This window comes from Rhinoderma darwinii, chromosome 3 (assembly GCF_050947455.1).
Source record: "Rhinoderma darwinii isolate aRhiDar2 chromosome 3, aRhiDar2.hap1, whole genome shotgun sequence".
Lineage (NCBI taxonomy): Eukaryota > Metazoa > Chordata > Amphibia > Anura > Rhinodermatidae > Rhinoderma > Rhinoderma darwinii.
Window position 1 is genome coordinate 404,777,130 of NC_134689.1, and position 16,684 is coordinate 404,793,813.

Sequence of the window (16,684 nt, forward strand, 5' to 3'; positions counted from 1 at the left end):
CGATCGGGGTAACGACCGCTCGTCCCCATCTCTAGCTCCTTGTGACAGGAGCAAGCGAGCGCCGATCAACGATGTCTCGTTGATCGGCGCCCGCTGCACCAGCCGAGTGTCGGCCGCTCTAAAAGGGCCTTTACTCCACAGTCTGATAAGATTCAACTCTGTTTGCATTGTCCTTACTTTACCCAGCAATTCACCGTGGTTTTACATGATCCAAGAGACTAGACAGTCCTGTAGTGACTAGGTAACTATGTACACACACAGTTAAAGACATTATTACGATAGTCTAGAAACTCCATGTTATCAATAAAACAACATACAACCAGACCAGGATCAGAAGGCTAGACCTTTAGAGACTTTTTGGTAGCTTTATAGATTCCACGGCTCCAGTTTTATGTTACAGAGCTCCGCATGCTCTGTCTTTTAAAAGTCCCACACAGTTATAGATGTACATAATACAATTATGGCTGGCTGCAGCCACCACTATTGGGGCTTAAGAGTTTACCTCACACTATTTAATTATTGAGTTTAAAATATAAATTGGGCAGCCACAATTTTATCTGTAACAGAAAAAGCTCTGATCGATATAAAAGTGTATTAAAGAGTTAATCAATGAAGAATGTTGTGCCTATTTAAAATGCCTTTATATAATTATATAATCGTATTATACTCCAGAGCTGTACTCACTATTCTGCTGGTGGAGTCACATGATATTACTTTTCCTGTACTGATCCTAAGTTATAGCCTCTTACATACTTCAGAACTCCATCTACAATTGTGCTGGTTGTTATTGGAAAAATTCAGTGTGCTTTTCGTCAGACACAAACCTTACAGTTGTGCTCCTATCATGCAAGGAGGTAATTAGTTTATTCTACATCAGTTTCTATACAGAGTCTAATGTAAAGAGTAAGTTTTCCAGAATACCAGAGCAAGTTCTGTTTAGGCATCAGTGAATCCTGGAAGATTTTAGCTCTGAAGCTCCTAGAATTGTTAACACTGCTCTAGACTATTGTACAAGCTGTGATTTAGAATCGGTACAAAGTAAAGTGGTTGGAGCAGAGGGTCAGGATACTCCCTTTTCTTTGTCCCACTATGTGGATCCCCCCTCCCCCCATCACGTTTGCGACATATTAAAATCTTGAATGGGAAAACTACTTTGTCATGAATATCTGTATTAACTTGTCATTCATTAAAATGAACATACTAATTGGATATGATAAGAATACTCCAAGTCAAACCCCTGCAGATGGAGTAGACTTTGCCTGTTGTAAAATAACACATGACGTTCGCAGATTGAAAGCTACAAGTAACCTTATTGTGTATTGCACTGATGTAGCAGAACAGGTGTCATATTTTTTTATGATTTCCTTTAATCAAGAAATTTTTTTCTTTATAACCCTTGGAATCAAATTAAACAATGTTTGCTTAGATACAAACGGTTGCACAATGTGAGATACATCACATACCCAACATGTTAGGGTATGTTCACACACCCTATTTACGGACGTAATTCGGGCGTTTTAACCTCAAATTACGTCTGAAAATACGGCACCAAAGCATCGGCAAACATCTGCCCATTCATTTGAATGGGCTTTACGGTGTTCTGTGCCGACGGTCATTTTTTTTACGCGCTGCTGTCAAAAGACGGCGCGTAAAAAAGACGCCCGCGTCAAAGAAGTGCCTGTCACTTCTTGAGACGTAATTGGAGCCGTTTTCCATTGACACAATGGAAAAACAGCTCCAATTACGTCCGTAATGGACGCAGCTAAAAGCGCCTGCACTTGCCATTACGTCTGAAATTCCGGAGCTGTTTTCTCCTGAATTTCAGCCGTAACGGAGGCTGCTGTGTGAACATACCCTTAAGGAGCAGTCTATTCTATAAGGCTGGGTTCACACGTCGCAAAAATCGTAACACCCATTTGTTAATGCCTGCCCAAAAGGGTAGTTTTAAAAATAGTTACGGTGCGGCAGGGCGCCGGTGCGGAAGGGGGGCCCAAGTTTGGGTAACAGCCCAGGGCCCATGGTCTACTTAATCCACCACTGCTCTACAGCCATGTATAATGGACTCGTAAGCACTCCATGTGCCCCTTTATGGTGCTTCGATGCTGCAATGTATGCTCCCCTAGAAGCAATAAGATTAATGAAATTGGAGGCTTACACTGGTGCAATATTTAGTGCAGTAGCCCATTCACAGTATCCTCTACACAGTGGCGCTCCCAGCTACCTACTCTGCAAGGATCTGCAGCAAAACTCCATTCAAGTGAAGAGGGTGGTTCCCTGCACAAGCGGTGGCTGAGTGCGCAAGAAAAAGCTTGGGCATAAAATGGACACATCTCTACACCAGCGCTGTAACCCATTCACTCTCAGGATCCCAGCAATATGCCAGGAAAAAAACCTTTGACTCCTTCACTACGCTACTCTTTACCACCAGGGATGTTATCATAAACCCCTTCACTACCCTAGACCACCGGAGATATTACCATTAATCCTTTCACTACCCAAGACCACCAGGGTTGTTACCATTAAACCCTTCACTAGCCTAGACCACCAGGGATGTTACCATTAATCTCTTCACTACCCTAGACCACCAGGGTTGCTATCATTAAAACCTTCACTACTCTAGACCACCAGTAATGTTACCATTAATCTCTTCACTTTTTCTAGACCAACATAAACCCCTTCACTACCCTAGACCACCGGAGATATTACCAGTAATCCTTTCACTACCCAAGACCACCAGGGTTGTTACCATTAAACCCTTCACTAGCCTAGACCACTAGTAATGTTACCATTAATCTCTTCACTTTTTCTAGACCAACAGAGATGTTACCATTAAACCTTTCACTACCCTAGACCACCAGGGATGTTTCCATTAATCCCCTCACTACCCTAGACCACCAGGGATGTTTCCATTAATCCCCTCACTACCCTAGACCACCAGGGATGTTTCCATTAATCCTTTCACTACCCTAGACCACCAGAGATTTTACCATTAATCCCTTCACTACCCTAGACCACCAGGATTGTTACCATTAAACCCTTCACTACCCTAGACCACCAGGGATGTTACCATTAATCTCTTCACTTTTTCTAGACCAACAGAGATGTTACCATTAATCCCTTCACTACCCTAGACCACCAGGGATGTTTCAATTAATCCCCTCACTACCCTAGACCTCCAGGGATGTTTCCATTAATCCCCTCACTACCCTAGACCACCAGGGATGTTACCATTAATCCTATCCCTACCCTAGACCACCAGAGATTTTACCATCAACCCCTTCACTACCCTTGACCACCAGGATTGTTACCATTAAACCCTTCACTACCCTAGACCACCAGGGATGTTATCATTAATCCTATCACTACCCTAGACCACCAGAGATTTTACCATTAATCCCTTCACTACGCTAGACCACCAGGATTGTTACCATTAAACCCTTCACTACCCTAGACCACCAGGGATGTTACCATTAACCCTTTCACTACCCTAGATCACTAGGGATGTTACCATTAATCTCTTTTTACTACCCTAGACCACCAGGAATGTTACCAATAATTCATTCACTTTTTCTAGACTACCAGGGATTTTACCATTAATCCCTTCACTAAAAAGAGGGGTCAGAGGGAACAAAGTAACACATGACTGCAGGATCAGACTACACACAGGGTTTATTTGTAGTCTGTAACCATGGAGACACATAGGTCTATATATTGTGCAAGCGATAAAACGATCGCTTATTAAATTCTCGCAGGAGGGCTAATAAAAAGATGAAAAAACTGGTAAAGTTTTTTTATACACAAAGAAATATGAAGAGTTCAGAAAAAAATCCCTTTTTCCCCTAAAGCTATGTAAGAAAAACCCACATGGTATCACCAGGTCCGTTAAAATTCAAACTATTACAATATAACATTATTTAACCTGCACGGTCAACGCCGTAAAAACAAAACACCAGAAGTGCTGGTTTTTTTATCACCTCGCCTCCTACAAAAAAAATCGAATAAAAAGGAAGAATCAGTGTTTTTTCTCATTCAATCCCACAAGTATTTTTTTCCATTTCTCAGTACATTATAAATGGTGCCATGAAAACTACAACTTGTCCCACGAAAAAAAAAACAAGCCTTTACATGGCTATATCAATGAAAAAAATAAAAAAGTTATGAGTTTTAGAAAGCGAAGAGGAAAAAAACAAAAATTAAAAATGGCTGTGGCTGGCAAGGGGTTAAGGGGCTCTCTTCATTCCACAGGAGAAAGAAGATGCCAGTCTATGTTTCGGGTTCTTGTAGTTCCTTATTGAATGTTAATATCTCAAGCAGGATTATTGCTCAATAAATCATTATAGAAGATATAAATAGCTGTAAAATACATAAGGATTATTAACTGTAATAAACTTTGTACTATAATCTGCGAGTTATAAATGTATATAAAGCAAGAGCCATGCAATGACACAATAAATCTAGTCACATGACATCACATATTAAAGGGAAACTACAACATTTCCCAACATTACACATTATATGTACATCAGTTTTCTCTGTTAATATCCAAAACTAAATATAGAATATTGCTTGCTTCCTGTTACCAGAATGTAGAGCAATATACAAACTCGAATGACAAGGTTATAATAAGCTGTTAGATCACAGTTCACAAAACTCAAAGATGCTACTACGCTTCACAGGAAAATCTTAACGTGAACGTCTATCTTTAATGTCAGGAAAATTTTAGCTCCAACGTTCTGCGCTACTTAATTCGATAGCATGTATTTATAGCAATTGGGGCTACGTTTTTTTAAAATGATACAATTCTGAATTCTTAAAGCCACCACAAGGGGGATTTAGGAGCATGCTGCTTTATTATAACGTCCAATGTATTAACAGTAGGCAGTTATCTCACAAGCTCCACCTAGTGGTGGCTACATTGAGCAAGAATTTAATCTTTTGACTCTTAGTATAGCATTGTGGCTCTGTATTCTGAATACCTTACATAGTTAGATTGGCATGAGCACTGTTACGTTCCTAATAAGATAAGTAGATGCTTAGAGCCACAATTAGTTTACGGCTGGCTAAACTGGGGTGCGGGGCCCTAATATTCTCTTAGTTCTTCATCCTTAAACCTCGCAAGGAGGTATGGACTTTCCCAGTTGTATTCCCAGGTTGCGGTCCCCAGAGTAGTCATTGATTAGCGGCAGGTGTGTTGAGGAAGTAGCGAGAGCTTAGTCAGGAATGTAGATGGCACCAGGAGAGCGGTCAGAATTCTGATGTGATCAGCAGATGCCGGTCTGCACAGACCAGAAAACATTGCAGGAACGAGGAGTGGTGAAGCTTTTTGCCTCGCTGCCAGATGCGGTTAGAGAAATAAGTGCCACGTCCGGTGGCTAGAGGAAACATTACAGCGGCTGCCAGCAGGGATACACCACCGGAACGAAGAGAGGTGATTAATAAGCACCAAGTTTTTATTTTTTTATTTCAATATATTTTTATTGAGAAATACATTATAACATGTAAACCCGACATGCAATATAACATAATATATAACATAATATTTTGCGGCACACAGGCCTACTAAAAGAAGCAGTTATACACAGTCAAGTACAATCTTAAATCAGAGCTAGATAAGTTGAGAACTTGGCCATGTACGGCTTTATTAAAAGTCTTCCTGTTGTACCCAGTATATGCATATTCAGTTGTTTCCGCTTTTTCTATCAGGGGCATTTCTCTTTAGACACGGATAAACATAAACACAAATAAACCAACAATACAAACCAGATGACTACCATGAGACCCTAGTAAAATAATTGTATGTACTAGAAAGCTCGACTTCTGTATATGAGATATTAATAAATGTAAAGATTAGGTCAGAGGGGAGGGTGTCAGGGTATGACTGTATAACGGGCTTTTAGTGAATTCCAGCCAATTCTTCCACGTTTGTAGGAATTTTACGTGTGTTCCACTCTCCCATCCTGCAAGTTCTTCCATTCTGAAAATTTGTCTAACCTTTTCCAGCCATTGAGGGATTGTAGGTGGGGACTCAGATTTCCATTGTATGGGGATGAGAAGTTTGGCTGCTGTCAGCAAGTGGGTTACTAGCGAATGCTTAGTTGGTCTAAATGAAATGTTAGGTAACCATATCACCATATTGGACATAGCCATGATTAAGGGCACAGCCTAGTGCCTGAAACGCGTAGGCTAATTTATTGCCGCATATCACCACCCTGTCCTTTCCTCCTGGTGTTCTATTTCAAGCTTGGATAGCTTGCACTTAATAAAGTGGAAACTTAGTTTTTCCTATTTTGGATATAACAATCGCTGGATCGTCTCTATTTTTTTCAACCATATCACCACCAGTTCAGGGGTGAGGCATATGTTCACCCCACATATTACATTAATAAGTCTCCCAACCTCAGACCAAAATTTCTTTAGGGCTGAACAGTGATACCATAAATGTGAGATATTCCCCACCTCCATTCCACACCTCCAGCACATTTCATCAGTGGTAAGCCTCCATTTATGGAGGAGCTGGGGAGTTCTATACCATCTTGTCAATGTCTTAAATGAGTTCTCTTGGATCTTAACACAGCGGGAAAATCCATGCGAGTTGGACAGAACCGCAGAGACTTCAGAAGGGGTAAAGGTGGTGGAGAACTCCTTTTCCCATGCTAACAGATACCTAGGTTTAGTCGGGGCAGCTAACTGCAGGAGTTTAGTATATATATAAGCACCAAGTTTGAACCTGAGATAAAGCTCTACTCAGAGAGACTGAACTAAAGTAAATTTGGATGGGTGGGCTCTTGAGTATGTTGAACCTTATTATAGTCCAATCAAACATGTTTACTTGAGTATAGGAATGAGTGAGAGAGACTGAGAACTTTTGTTTTAGTTTTATTGATTTTATTAGTCGTTTTTGCTTTATTTACTGTTTTGGGATTTTCATATTGGGTACCAGAGGAGTGTTATAAATGGAAGACTATAATCACATTCTCCTCCTTTATCAATCATAAGCTCAATATGCTCTACTTGAATGAAAGGGGGTGAGCAGATAACACTAAGAGGCGTATCATCTTCCATATCCTCCAACAGCGGCAGCATGCCAACTTGGCATACATATTATGGACAAGATGGGGCATCAAAGCAAAGATGGCCCTTTCCATGACCCCTGGATACATTCCCCACCCAATTGTTTGCAAACAATGCTGTTGTTTTGAAGAGGGGAATATTGCACAGGTTCCGGTCACAAAATAGCAAAGGTGATGGATGGGAGCAACCAGAGATAGGCCCTCTTTCTTCAAGGGCACCACGCGAGCCCCTTGGGATGCCTTTATGGTAAGTATGCCTTTGCTTATGACTTATATGTGCTCATTGCTACACACATACTTCCTCAATATCTAGGGAGAATATGACAAAAAGTTCAAACAGTTGCTGCTAAGGTACCTATGACTCCACTGCTTATTCTAGAGGTTTTCAAAAACTGTCCTGATTCTTAATTTGTTTTGTGGGGCAAAACAACATTTGGTCCAGAGAAATGAGGGAGACTAATTTCCAACAAGCGTCAACATTCATAGAAGTACAGTCTAGAGGATTAGGGATGGCCAAGGGTGTATACACCATAAAGGCAGACCATGGGGCCCTTGAAGAGAGGCGGTCAACCAAGGTTGGATTTATCTTTTATTTTAATGGGTGGTGAGAACTTGGTTATGACTCTCCTCTTCACAGGTCCTATAACATTGCCAAACAAGGGTGTGTGAAATAATCCCATCGTTCATAGAAAGGAAATGGGGCAAACAAGGACCAAGTTTTCTGTCACAGGGGGTTACAGATGTGGTATTGTCAATCAGAACCTGAGGAGGACCCATTTTGCTATAGGTTCCTTCTCCTCTATGTACGTTGGGGTTGGTCAAACTGTTACAGATACTCCGGATATCCTCACCTTACTATAAACCTCTTACACTGAGCTGTGTGCTTCCAGAAACAATCCATCAGTGTAATGATCTCGTTCCTGGGATTTCAAGGAAAGAATTAACCGGATGCCACAGTTCAACTATTTAATCCCTTTTCCTACAACTGTGGCTTGTGTCGAGGCACTCAGTTGCCCCCAGCACTTTGGTGCCCTAAGCTTTTATGGTGTTTGATTACCTGTGATGTAATGGAGGTCGGACATTTTCCAATGTTCATCTTTTTATTAGAATGCATTGGAATACCTATGTATTTCAGAAAAATACTGCCTGCACATAGGCAACTGTTAGGGACATGTCAGAAGTTTTGATCGTTGGGGGTCTGACCACTGAGGCCCTCACCGATCGCTAAAATTAAGCAGCAGAAGCACTCGACTAAGTGCTGTGCCGATTCTTTTCTGATTGATTTTTCTCGGAAAGCCGAGCCAATGGTGTACAGACTCAACACACAGTCTACATGCCTGTACACCGCTAGCTCGGCTTTCTATGGAAAGCCGATCAGAAACGAAGCGACACAACGCTCACCCGATCAGTAGGGATCTCAGAGATCGGACGCCCACCGATCAAAACTTCCGACGTGTGACTATGACATGTCCAAAGTATTTTGAAAATTGAGTTAACCTTTCAAATAGGACACCCCTGGGCCTGACAAATGCCCCCAGGGCTGTTCAATTTTAATCCATGTTAGGGCATACCTGAAGTACAAAAAACGAAAATTCAGGCAGCACATCCAAAAGAATAGGAACTTTTTATTTACTCCTGCAACGTTTCAGCTACTCAGAGCCTTTCTCAAGCATAGTGCAATGCATCAAGTGACCACAATTTAAAGTGCAGAAATTCAATAAGCAATTGACATACAATTAATAAATATGTGTAAATACAGTAATAATACAGTCAATGTAAGATCCAATATAAATCAGAATATCCATAAACATAAACAAGTGTACAAAACGCATGTAGAAATATCAATAACATCGTGCATAACAATGTGACAATTTTAACCCCTTAACAACGGGCGTATAGTGTTTCTAGGTCGGACGTTAGGGGTAGTTCTTCTGAAGCGCCGCCTTTTCACGTCGGCACTTCAGAAGAACTTTTCCCGCATCGTGCAGGGCAACGATTGGAGACAACTAGCTGTGGTCTCCGATCATATTTAAACCCTCAGATGCGGCGCTCAATAGCAAGCGCCGCATCTGAGTGATTTTAGAGGGAGGTCGCTCCCTCTCTCACCCCACTGGCATCCCACTTGCATCGCGGGGTGCCGATGGGTTCTATGGCAGCCTGGGGGCCTAACAAAGGCCCCCAGGTCTACCTTTAGTGATTGCCTGTTAGGCCATGCCAGATGCATGACCTAACAAGTGCCTGTCAGTTTTACACAGACAGGCAATAATACAATGCAATACAAAAGTATTGCAGTGTATTATAATAGTGATCATAATATCACACAGTAAAGTCCCCTAGTGGGACTAAAAAAAAAGTTAAATAAAGTATCAAATAAATAAATAAAAGTCTCAAGTAAAAAAATAATTAAAAACACACTTTTTCCCCTTACAAAATACTTTATTATGAAAAAAAGTAAAAAGTTACTCATATTTGGTATCACCGCGTCCGTAACGAACCCAACTATAAAGCAATTACATTATTTAACCTGCACAGTGAACGCGGAAAAAAAATCTAATAGAAAACAACGCCAGAATTGCGGTTTTCGGTTCATTCTACCTTCAAAATAATGTGATACAATGATACAACTGCATCGGCGGAACAATAAAAAAGTTGTAGCTCTTAAAATATGGTGACACAGAAACAAATAATTTTGAAAAAAAAATGTTTTTACTGTGTAAAAGTAGGAAAACATAAAAAACCCATATAAATTTGGTATCGTCGCAATCGTAACGACCCGCTGAATAAATTATGTTATTTATACCACACGGTAAATGAGGTAAAATTAAGACGAAAAAAATGGCGACATTTTCCAGTATCCCACTAAAAAAAGTTAATAAAAAGTTAATGAATACATTATTTGTACCCCAAAATGGTGCTATTATAATATACAACTTGTCCCGCAAAACAAAAGTCCTTATACAGCTATGTCGATGGAAAAAAACAAAACGATATAGATCTTTGAATGCGACGATGGAAAAACCTAAAGAAATTGTTCGGTCATTAAGGTATAAAATACCTTCGGTATTAAGGGGTTAAAGATAGTCTAAACTATCAATTAAAAACACTTGTGTGTAAATATAAACATTACCCTAAATGATTAAAATCAGCTGCTGGTTCGACTTGCCACTCGTGGTGTCCGGCGTCTATAGATTTCGACTGCGCATGTCTGCAAGATATTCCAATAAGAGATGTTTGCACACTGAATACACACAGACAAAATCTTAAATTGTGGCAATTGTAATAATCTTTGTAAAGGATGATCGTTGATACACCCACATAGTAAGATTGCCTTCAAAATTAAACATTTTCTGACATGCTCATCTCACCATGTAATTTATGTGTTGGAATGTCCATGTGGGCTTCTCTATGTGGGTGAGTCTACCCTTGAATGCCGCATTAGGATCAACAAGCATAAATCGACCATCCGTACTAACGACTGGATCTTCCGGTCTCTCAACACTTTGTTAGCGCTGGTCATACTGTGAATGATCTAAAATTTTGGATTGTTGACTTTATCCTGCCACATAGACGTGGGGGTGACAGGTCAGCAAAACGTAAACGTAGAGAGTTAGAGTGAATTTTCCAGCTAAATACATTGGCACCAATTGGCCTTAACCTGGAGTTTAAAATTGGTCCTACGTTCGGTTAATACACTTGGGGACTCTCGGTATTGACTGGGCTCCATGATTGCTGTCTTGTGTTCTCTTTTTTTGGTGGGTTAACATTCAATTAATTTTATATGTGAACAACTAAAGAACTATGTTCTATATATATTTGTTTTTTAATTGTTTTGGATAATATTTTCTTTATTTTATTCCATATGTTTTTTGACTGCCTGTCCTGGACCTATACGTCTGATTGCGTCCTTTCGTCTATGCACATTCTGAGACTGTGAAGTGACCTTTATATAAACAAATATATATATTGATGTTGGGAGTATTTGTGTAGGGTCTTAGTACATATCATTGGGAGTACAGTTACTGGCTTCCATGTTTTGGGATCCTGTACATTAATACATCCCTCTTATACATTTTTTATATTATTGATCTGATTATGGGGATTTGTTACAATGATACTTGTTGGGGTTAAGGCTTCTCCCATCCATTCTATTCCTACAATAAATGTGATCTTAGACCATTCAGTCGAATAATATTCTGTCTCATCTTTTTTTCCGATTTCTGACTCTGTGTCAGGTCCCCTCCAGTAGGGGATAGGGGAGCGTTTCGTGGTTTAAGTAGATGGCAATGAAGCTATCGCTTCACTAGAATTGTCATATCTTCCCTTTTCGTTCTAGGTTATATCTTTATATTTTTATATAACGATTGTCATCCCATGCAGTAGCCATTCATATAGACATCTCACTCCTATATTGGGGACACGGTATTTATAGATGGGTTACATCTCTTCTTATAGTTTTGTGGGTTGGATATTTCATACATATTGCGGAGTGATCATTTAGGGACTATGCCCTTCTTGTATTTAGCGGATCTTTAGTCCGCTCTTCCAATTGCGAATGCGCCAATTACGTCACGAGCGCATTCACGGTTTTGTCTGTGTGTATTCAGTGTGCAGACATCTCTGATTGGAGCTCTGAGTAGCTGAAACGTTGCAGGGGTAAATAAAAAGTTCTGTATCTTTTGGATGTGCTGCCTGAATCTCCGTTTTTTGTCATTGCATGGGACAGTTGGATCCAGTCCTGTTGGGCTTGCACCCATATCTCTTTCATTCATCCTGGTGCTGTAATCTTCATGGTTCTATTGGCATAGCTGAAGTACAGTCTGCCCTACAATATGTCCCTTACATTAAGTTTATGCTGATCCTGGCCCTTGCCAGTGTAAATCACAGCGCCCCCCCCCTTTGGTGATAGCATTGGCACAACTGCTGTGCACCCAAGATAACAGTGAACTAATTACTATATCCCAGTGCCGTACATTTACAGCGCATGTCGCCAAGAGTTTAAAAAAAAAGTCATAAAGCATATATATATTTGATGTCCCAATAGTTGCAACAACCTCTACAATAAAGATAGCATGTAATATATAGTGTTTGGTAATGTTGAAATACAAAAAATGTTGTGATGCGATAAAAATAATATAAATTGAACGCTATGTTAAATGTTCCTCAAAATTATATATATATATATATATATATATATATATATATATATATATATATATATATACACACATATATAAAACGTAAAAAGTTATGGCTCTCGAAGTGTGGAGAGGCTTGAATTTAAAATGTGCCGCATGCTTAAGGTCAAAATCTGCCTCATTCTTAAGGGGCTAAAGAGAGTTCAAGAAAAAACGACATGAGATATGATAAGAAAAATATCAGTTGAGTCATTATGTAAATTATTTAGCAGAATCACGTATATGCTAAAAAAAAAAGACAATAAACAATATAGCCTAAGGAGATGACACGAGATAAGAGTCTATGACTCGGGGGACTTCCTGGTAGGTTATTATCCTGTTCTAGGTTCTTTACTAATTTAGGGCTGATGTCCCATTGATAGATACAGATTGAGCAACTGTGTTTTATTTTACTAAGACCTTGAAATGTAATTGTAGCATGACATCATTTAGGTATGTGTTATAAACCACGGTAAATAATAGACATCTTACGGTATAGAGTATATAACTTAGGAAATATGCAAATCATGTGGGCTAGAAACCCTATAAAATTACATGATTTTTATCTTGTCTCATCATTTGGGTTATTTATCCTGTTGGGAACGCAAGGTTTCGAAATGAAAGTCTTGGTCTTCACAGTCTTGGTTGGGTTGGCCGTGCCGGCTGCAGGTAATTCTCGGTGCTCTTTTTATTTGGTCGTAGTTTATACAGGAACTTTATTTTTGATTTATTTTTTTTTACTTTGGAGACATTGGACCATTTTAGAAAATGTCAAATTTAGCTTCAGTTCATTGGGAATTTAAAGTGATAAATTATAGGAAGGGAAGTGACAAGCACCATATGGCAGGACGGGACATGGAGTGTCTATGGCTCCATAGTATGGATCCATAAGGCCTTTGTGTTCCGGGGTATAGGTTCATGGCCCTGCCATGTGTATGAGCCCTTTAAGATTATTATTGGAATATTATTACTTATGAAGACCTTTTTAGTGTCTTTATTTTGTAGTTTTGGAAATAAAAATAGCAATGGCCGACTCCCACGAGGTTCTGTTACAAAATGGTTTACATACTCACAATAATGAGGATTTAGGTCAGTGGTTGAGGCATAGGGATATTTCCCAAGTCCCTTTTTGGGCAAGGCTACTGGTTCATCTCTGGTCTATTTTCTAGAGGGAATCAGTTATCTATATTTTTTTTCCTAAAACCAGATCGTTACATAATATTTTCTTTTTTCTAATCTGTTTTTAATTTTTGATTGTAGATTTTTTACTTTGTTTTCTGTACATGATTTTGGGGGCAGCCATCTTGCCTGAGCTGCTGTTAACAGCAATTAGAGATATGCTTTACAGCAGCCACATTGACCTGTGAACAGAAGGGGAACCATTTACTACTATGGGAGAGTTTTCTAGAAAAGCTCTGTGACCTGCTGAGAAGTGATCTCTACAGAACAGGAATGGTCAGTCTATTTTGAGGCTCAGTGGCCAGAGTGAAAACTGCTAAATTTTAGGATTATTTTTCAATATAGATAATGACATAGAAAATGTAAAAAAGAAAATCACCAAAAATTCTTAAAAAGTAGGTTTAACATAGAAAATGTAATATGTCATTTTATAATTATGTATTCCCTGTAAGATGCTCTAAACAGCTATGCGAGCCTTTGTAACTAATGCATATAAAGTGGACTAGCAGATTGGGTGAATTTAAAGGGGTCATTCACAATAAAAATCGGATTAATTCTTATATAAATATGAACTAAAGACAATCCTGCTATGTACTTTCAAGACTTTGTGGCCTCTCTTTGCCCAGATCTGTGCTTATTACGTATTGAGCTATGGCCCTGAGACGGACCAGTTGCTAAGGATGTCCTTTTTGACAACCACATTCATAAGGCTGTAGGACTTAAAATGAGTATCCATAGCAACCAGTCTGTCTTGAATGGTTTAAGGGTTTATCTCAAAGCTGAATTGGCTCTGTGCTGACATCAGATAAGAGTTTGACAGCAGTCAAATGATTCCCTATAAACAGAAATCTTCATAATTTTTTGGTGGAGACCTCTTTAAATCTTTCTTCTATTCACTTTTGGTTACAGGGTAGAGCCATCAAACTATATAGGGAGGAGACTTTAATAAGAACTAAATAAACATCTCTACAGAAACCAATTCAAAATTATTGAAGGTCCTTAGAGAGTAGGTCAATTCTGTTTAGCCACTAAGGGTAGCACCTTTCTATTAAGGACCATTAGCAAAGTGGGAATCTGCCCATGGGGATGTCCTACCTAAAAAGAGAAATATCGGGACTTACAAAGAGGCAGGGTGGCCCAGGATAGTGCTGTCTGCAGCACCTTCTACTTATACCCCCTTTTACCATAAAGTGCCCAAATAGTACAAATACATATACCATATCATGCCGAAATTATACGTTTAATTTCCTTAATAATATTCCCCAGTCAATAAATTACGCCTACAGTGTAATTGGTAGTACAGAAAGCATAGCCCATGACAACCCCTTCAGTAGTAACAAGGGATATCGTGACCACACTGGTTGCACACCTCAAAGGTTGGCCCTGTGTCAAAGTTATTATGAAATGGAGGATAGATCTAAGCAGTAAAAAAGGCATGGATGATTCTGGTAACTACAAAAATTACCATATCAACCATAGAGACCATATTTCAAAGGACATTCAATGGACAACATAAAAAATATATATATATATATATATATATATATATATATATATATATATAAACTCCAAATTACTTTATCAATAACCTCATTTTTTTCCACAGTATTAGGAAGTTCAAAACACAACCCACAGTCTGAAGGGTTGTCCATACAAAGATCCAATGCTGAAAACTTAATGTTATCTCGGAAGGACCTAATGCAAAAACCAAAACATTCTGAAAGGCACACCATTATGATTTTAGAGGAGAGAAAGGTAACCTACAATGGAGAAGAGCAGAACAAATCTAGAATTAAGAGGAACATAGAACTGTATGAAGATAGTGGATCTGGGGACAGGTTTACTACACCAGTGAAGTCTTCAGTAACTCCCAGTACTCCAGAAGGATCTGGTGATGGGTTTACAACACCAGAAGGATCTGGAGACATCCCAACTTCTACTGTCAAGTCAAAGCCCACCACAACCATACCCAACTTACCATGTAAGTGTCTTATCAATATCAATCATATGCTCTTTAGTTGTGGCTATTTTATTAGGTACATTTCGAGTACTCGGTAGGATCTAGCTTGGCCCGAGAACAGCCTGTATCGTTACTAGTATGGATTTAACCAGGTATTAGAAACATTACTGTCTATGATGGCCTCATAGCCCGACACATTTGCATTATAGTTTTTGGTTGTACCACCATATCCTAAAGCTGTTCTATTAGATGGAGACCTACAGAGTACACTAAATTCATTATTTCCAGATAAAATATGGCATGGTACCAGTCTGGACACAACCATTAGAAGATAAGTAGACTGTGTTCGTAAAGGGGCGCATTAGGTCAACCACAATATTAAGGTAGGCTTTATAAGCCAATTATGAAGAAAACATTCTGCACAGCATTAAACCACTATAAGTATCTGAGGAATAGGTAGTACATCCATTCAATTATTTGATTTATGCTCAATTCTGAACATACCATCTCCATTGTGCAGGAGAAATTAAAGATGCTCTGTCACCACATTATAAGTGGCCTATCTTGTACATGATGTGATCAGCGCTGTAATGTAGATCACAGCAGTGTTTTTTATTTAGAAAAACTATAATTTTTGACGGAGTTATGACCTATATTAGCTTTATGCTAATGAGTTTCTTAATGGACAACTGGGCGTGTTTTACTCTGTAGCGTCTCTGTAATTCTGTGATATTTACAGCAAGGCAAGCGTAATCTCGCGAGATTACGATGTAACCTGTCATTTAACACGAGATTACACTTGCCTTGCTGTAAATCTCACAGAGACGCTACAGAAGTGTCAGGATTCTGAATACACATCCCGTCCTGGCTGGAGGTAATGTATATTCACTGTCAGGACACTGCAGTAACGTTATAGTGTGTTTATGTGGCTGCACATAGCGATATAGCTATATCGCTATGTGCTGTATAAATGAATGAGGAGAAGTGTATGACGCTGACTGGTCACTGATTGGTCAGCGTCATACACTCCTCTGTACAACACCCACTTGGTCAAAAAGTAAAACACGCCCAGTTGTCCATTAAGAAACTCATTAGCATAAAGCTAATATAGGTCATAACTCCGTCAAAAATTATCGTTTTTCTAAATAAAAAACACTGGTGTAATCTACATTACAGCGCCGATCACATCATGTACAAGATAGGGAATTTATAATGTGGTGACAGAGCCTCTTTAAGACTAAGTAACAATTTAGACCAAACGTCAGTTTATTTTCTGAGCTTACAGGGCAGGAGTTAAGGGG

The 16,684-nt window shown here is 39.3% G+C and overlaps 1 protein-coding gene across 1 annotated transcript in view; it reads left to right on the forward strand.

Moving 5' to 3' along the window:
- Positions 1-12,861: 12,861 nt before the first annotated feature.
- LOC142750559 (mucin-17-like) overlaps positions 12,862-16,684 on the forward strand; it is a 37,636-nt gene continuing 33,813 nt past the window's right edge. The window contains exons 1-2 of the mRNA XM_075859557.1: positions 12,862-12,913; positions 15,030-15,404. Coding sequence (XP_075715672.1) covers positions 12,862-12,913; positions 15,030-15,404 — 427 coding nt within the window. The remainder of the gene's footprint in view (positions 12,914-15,029; positions 15,405-16,684) is intronic.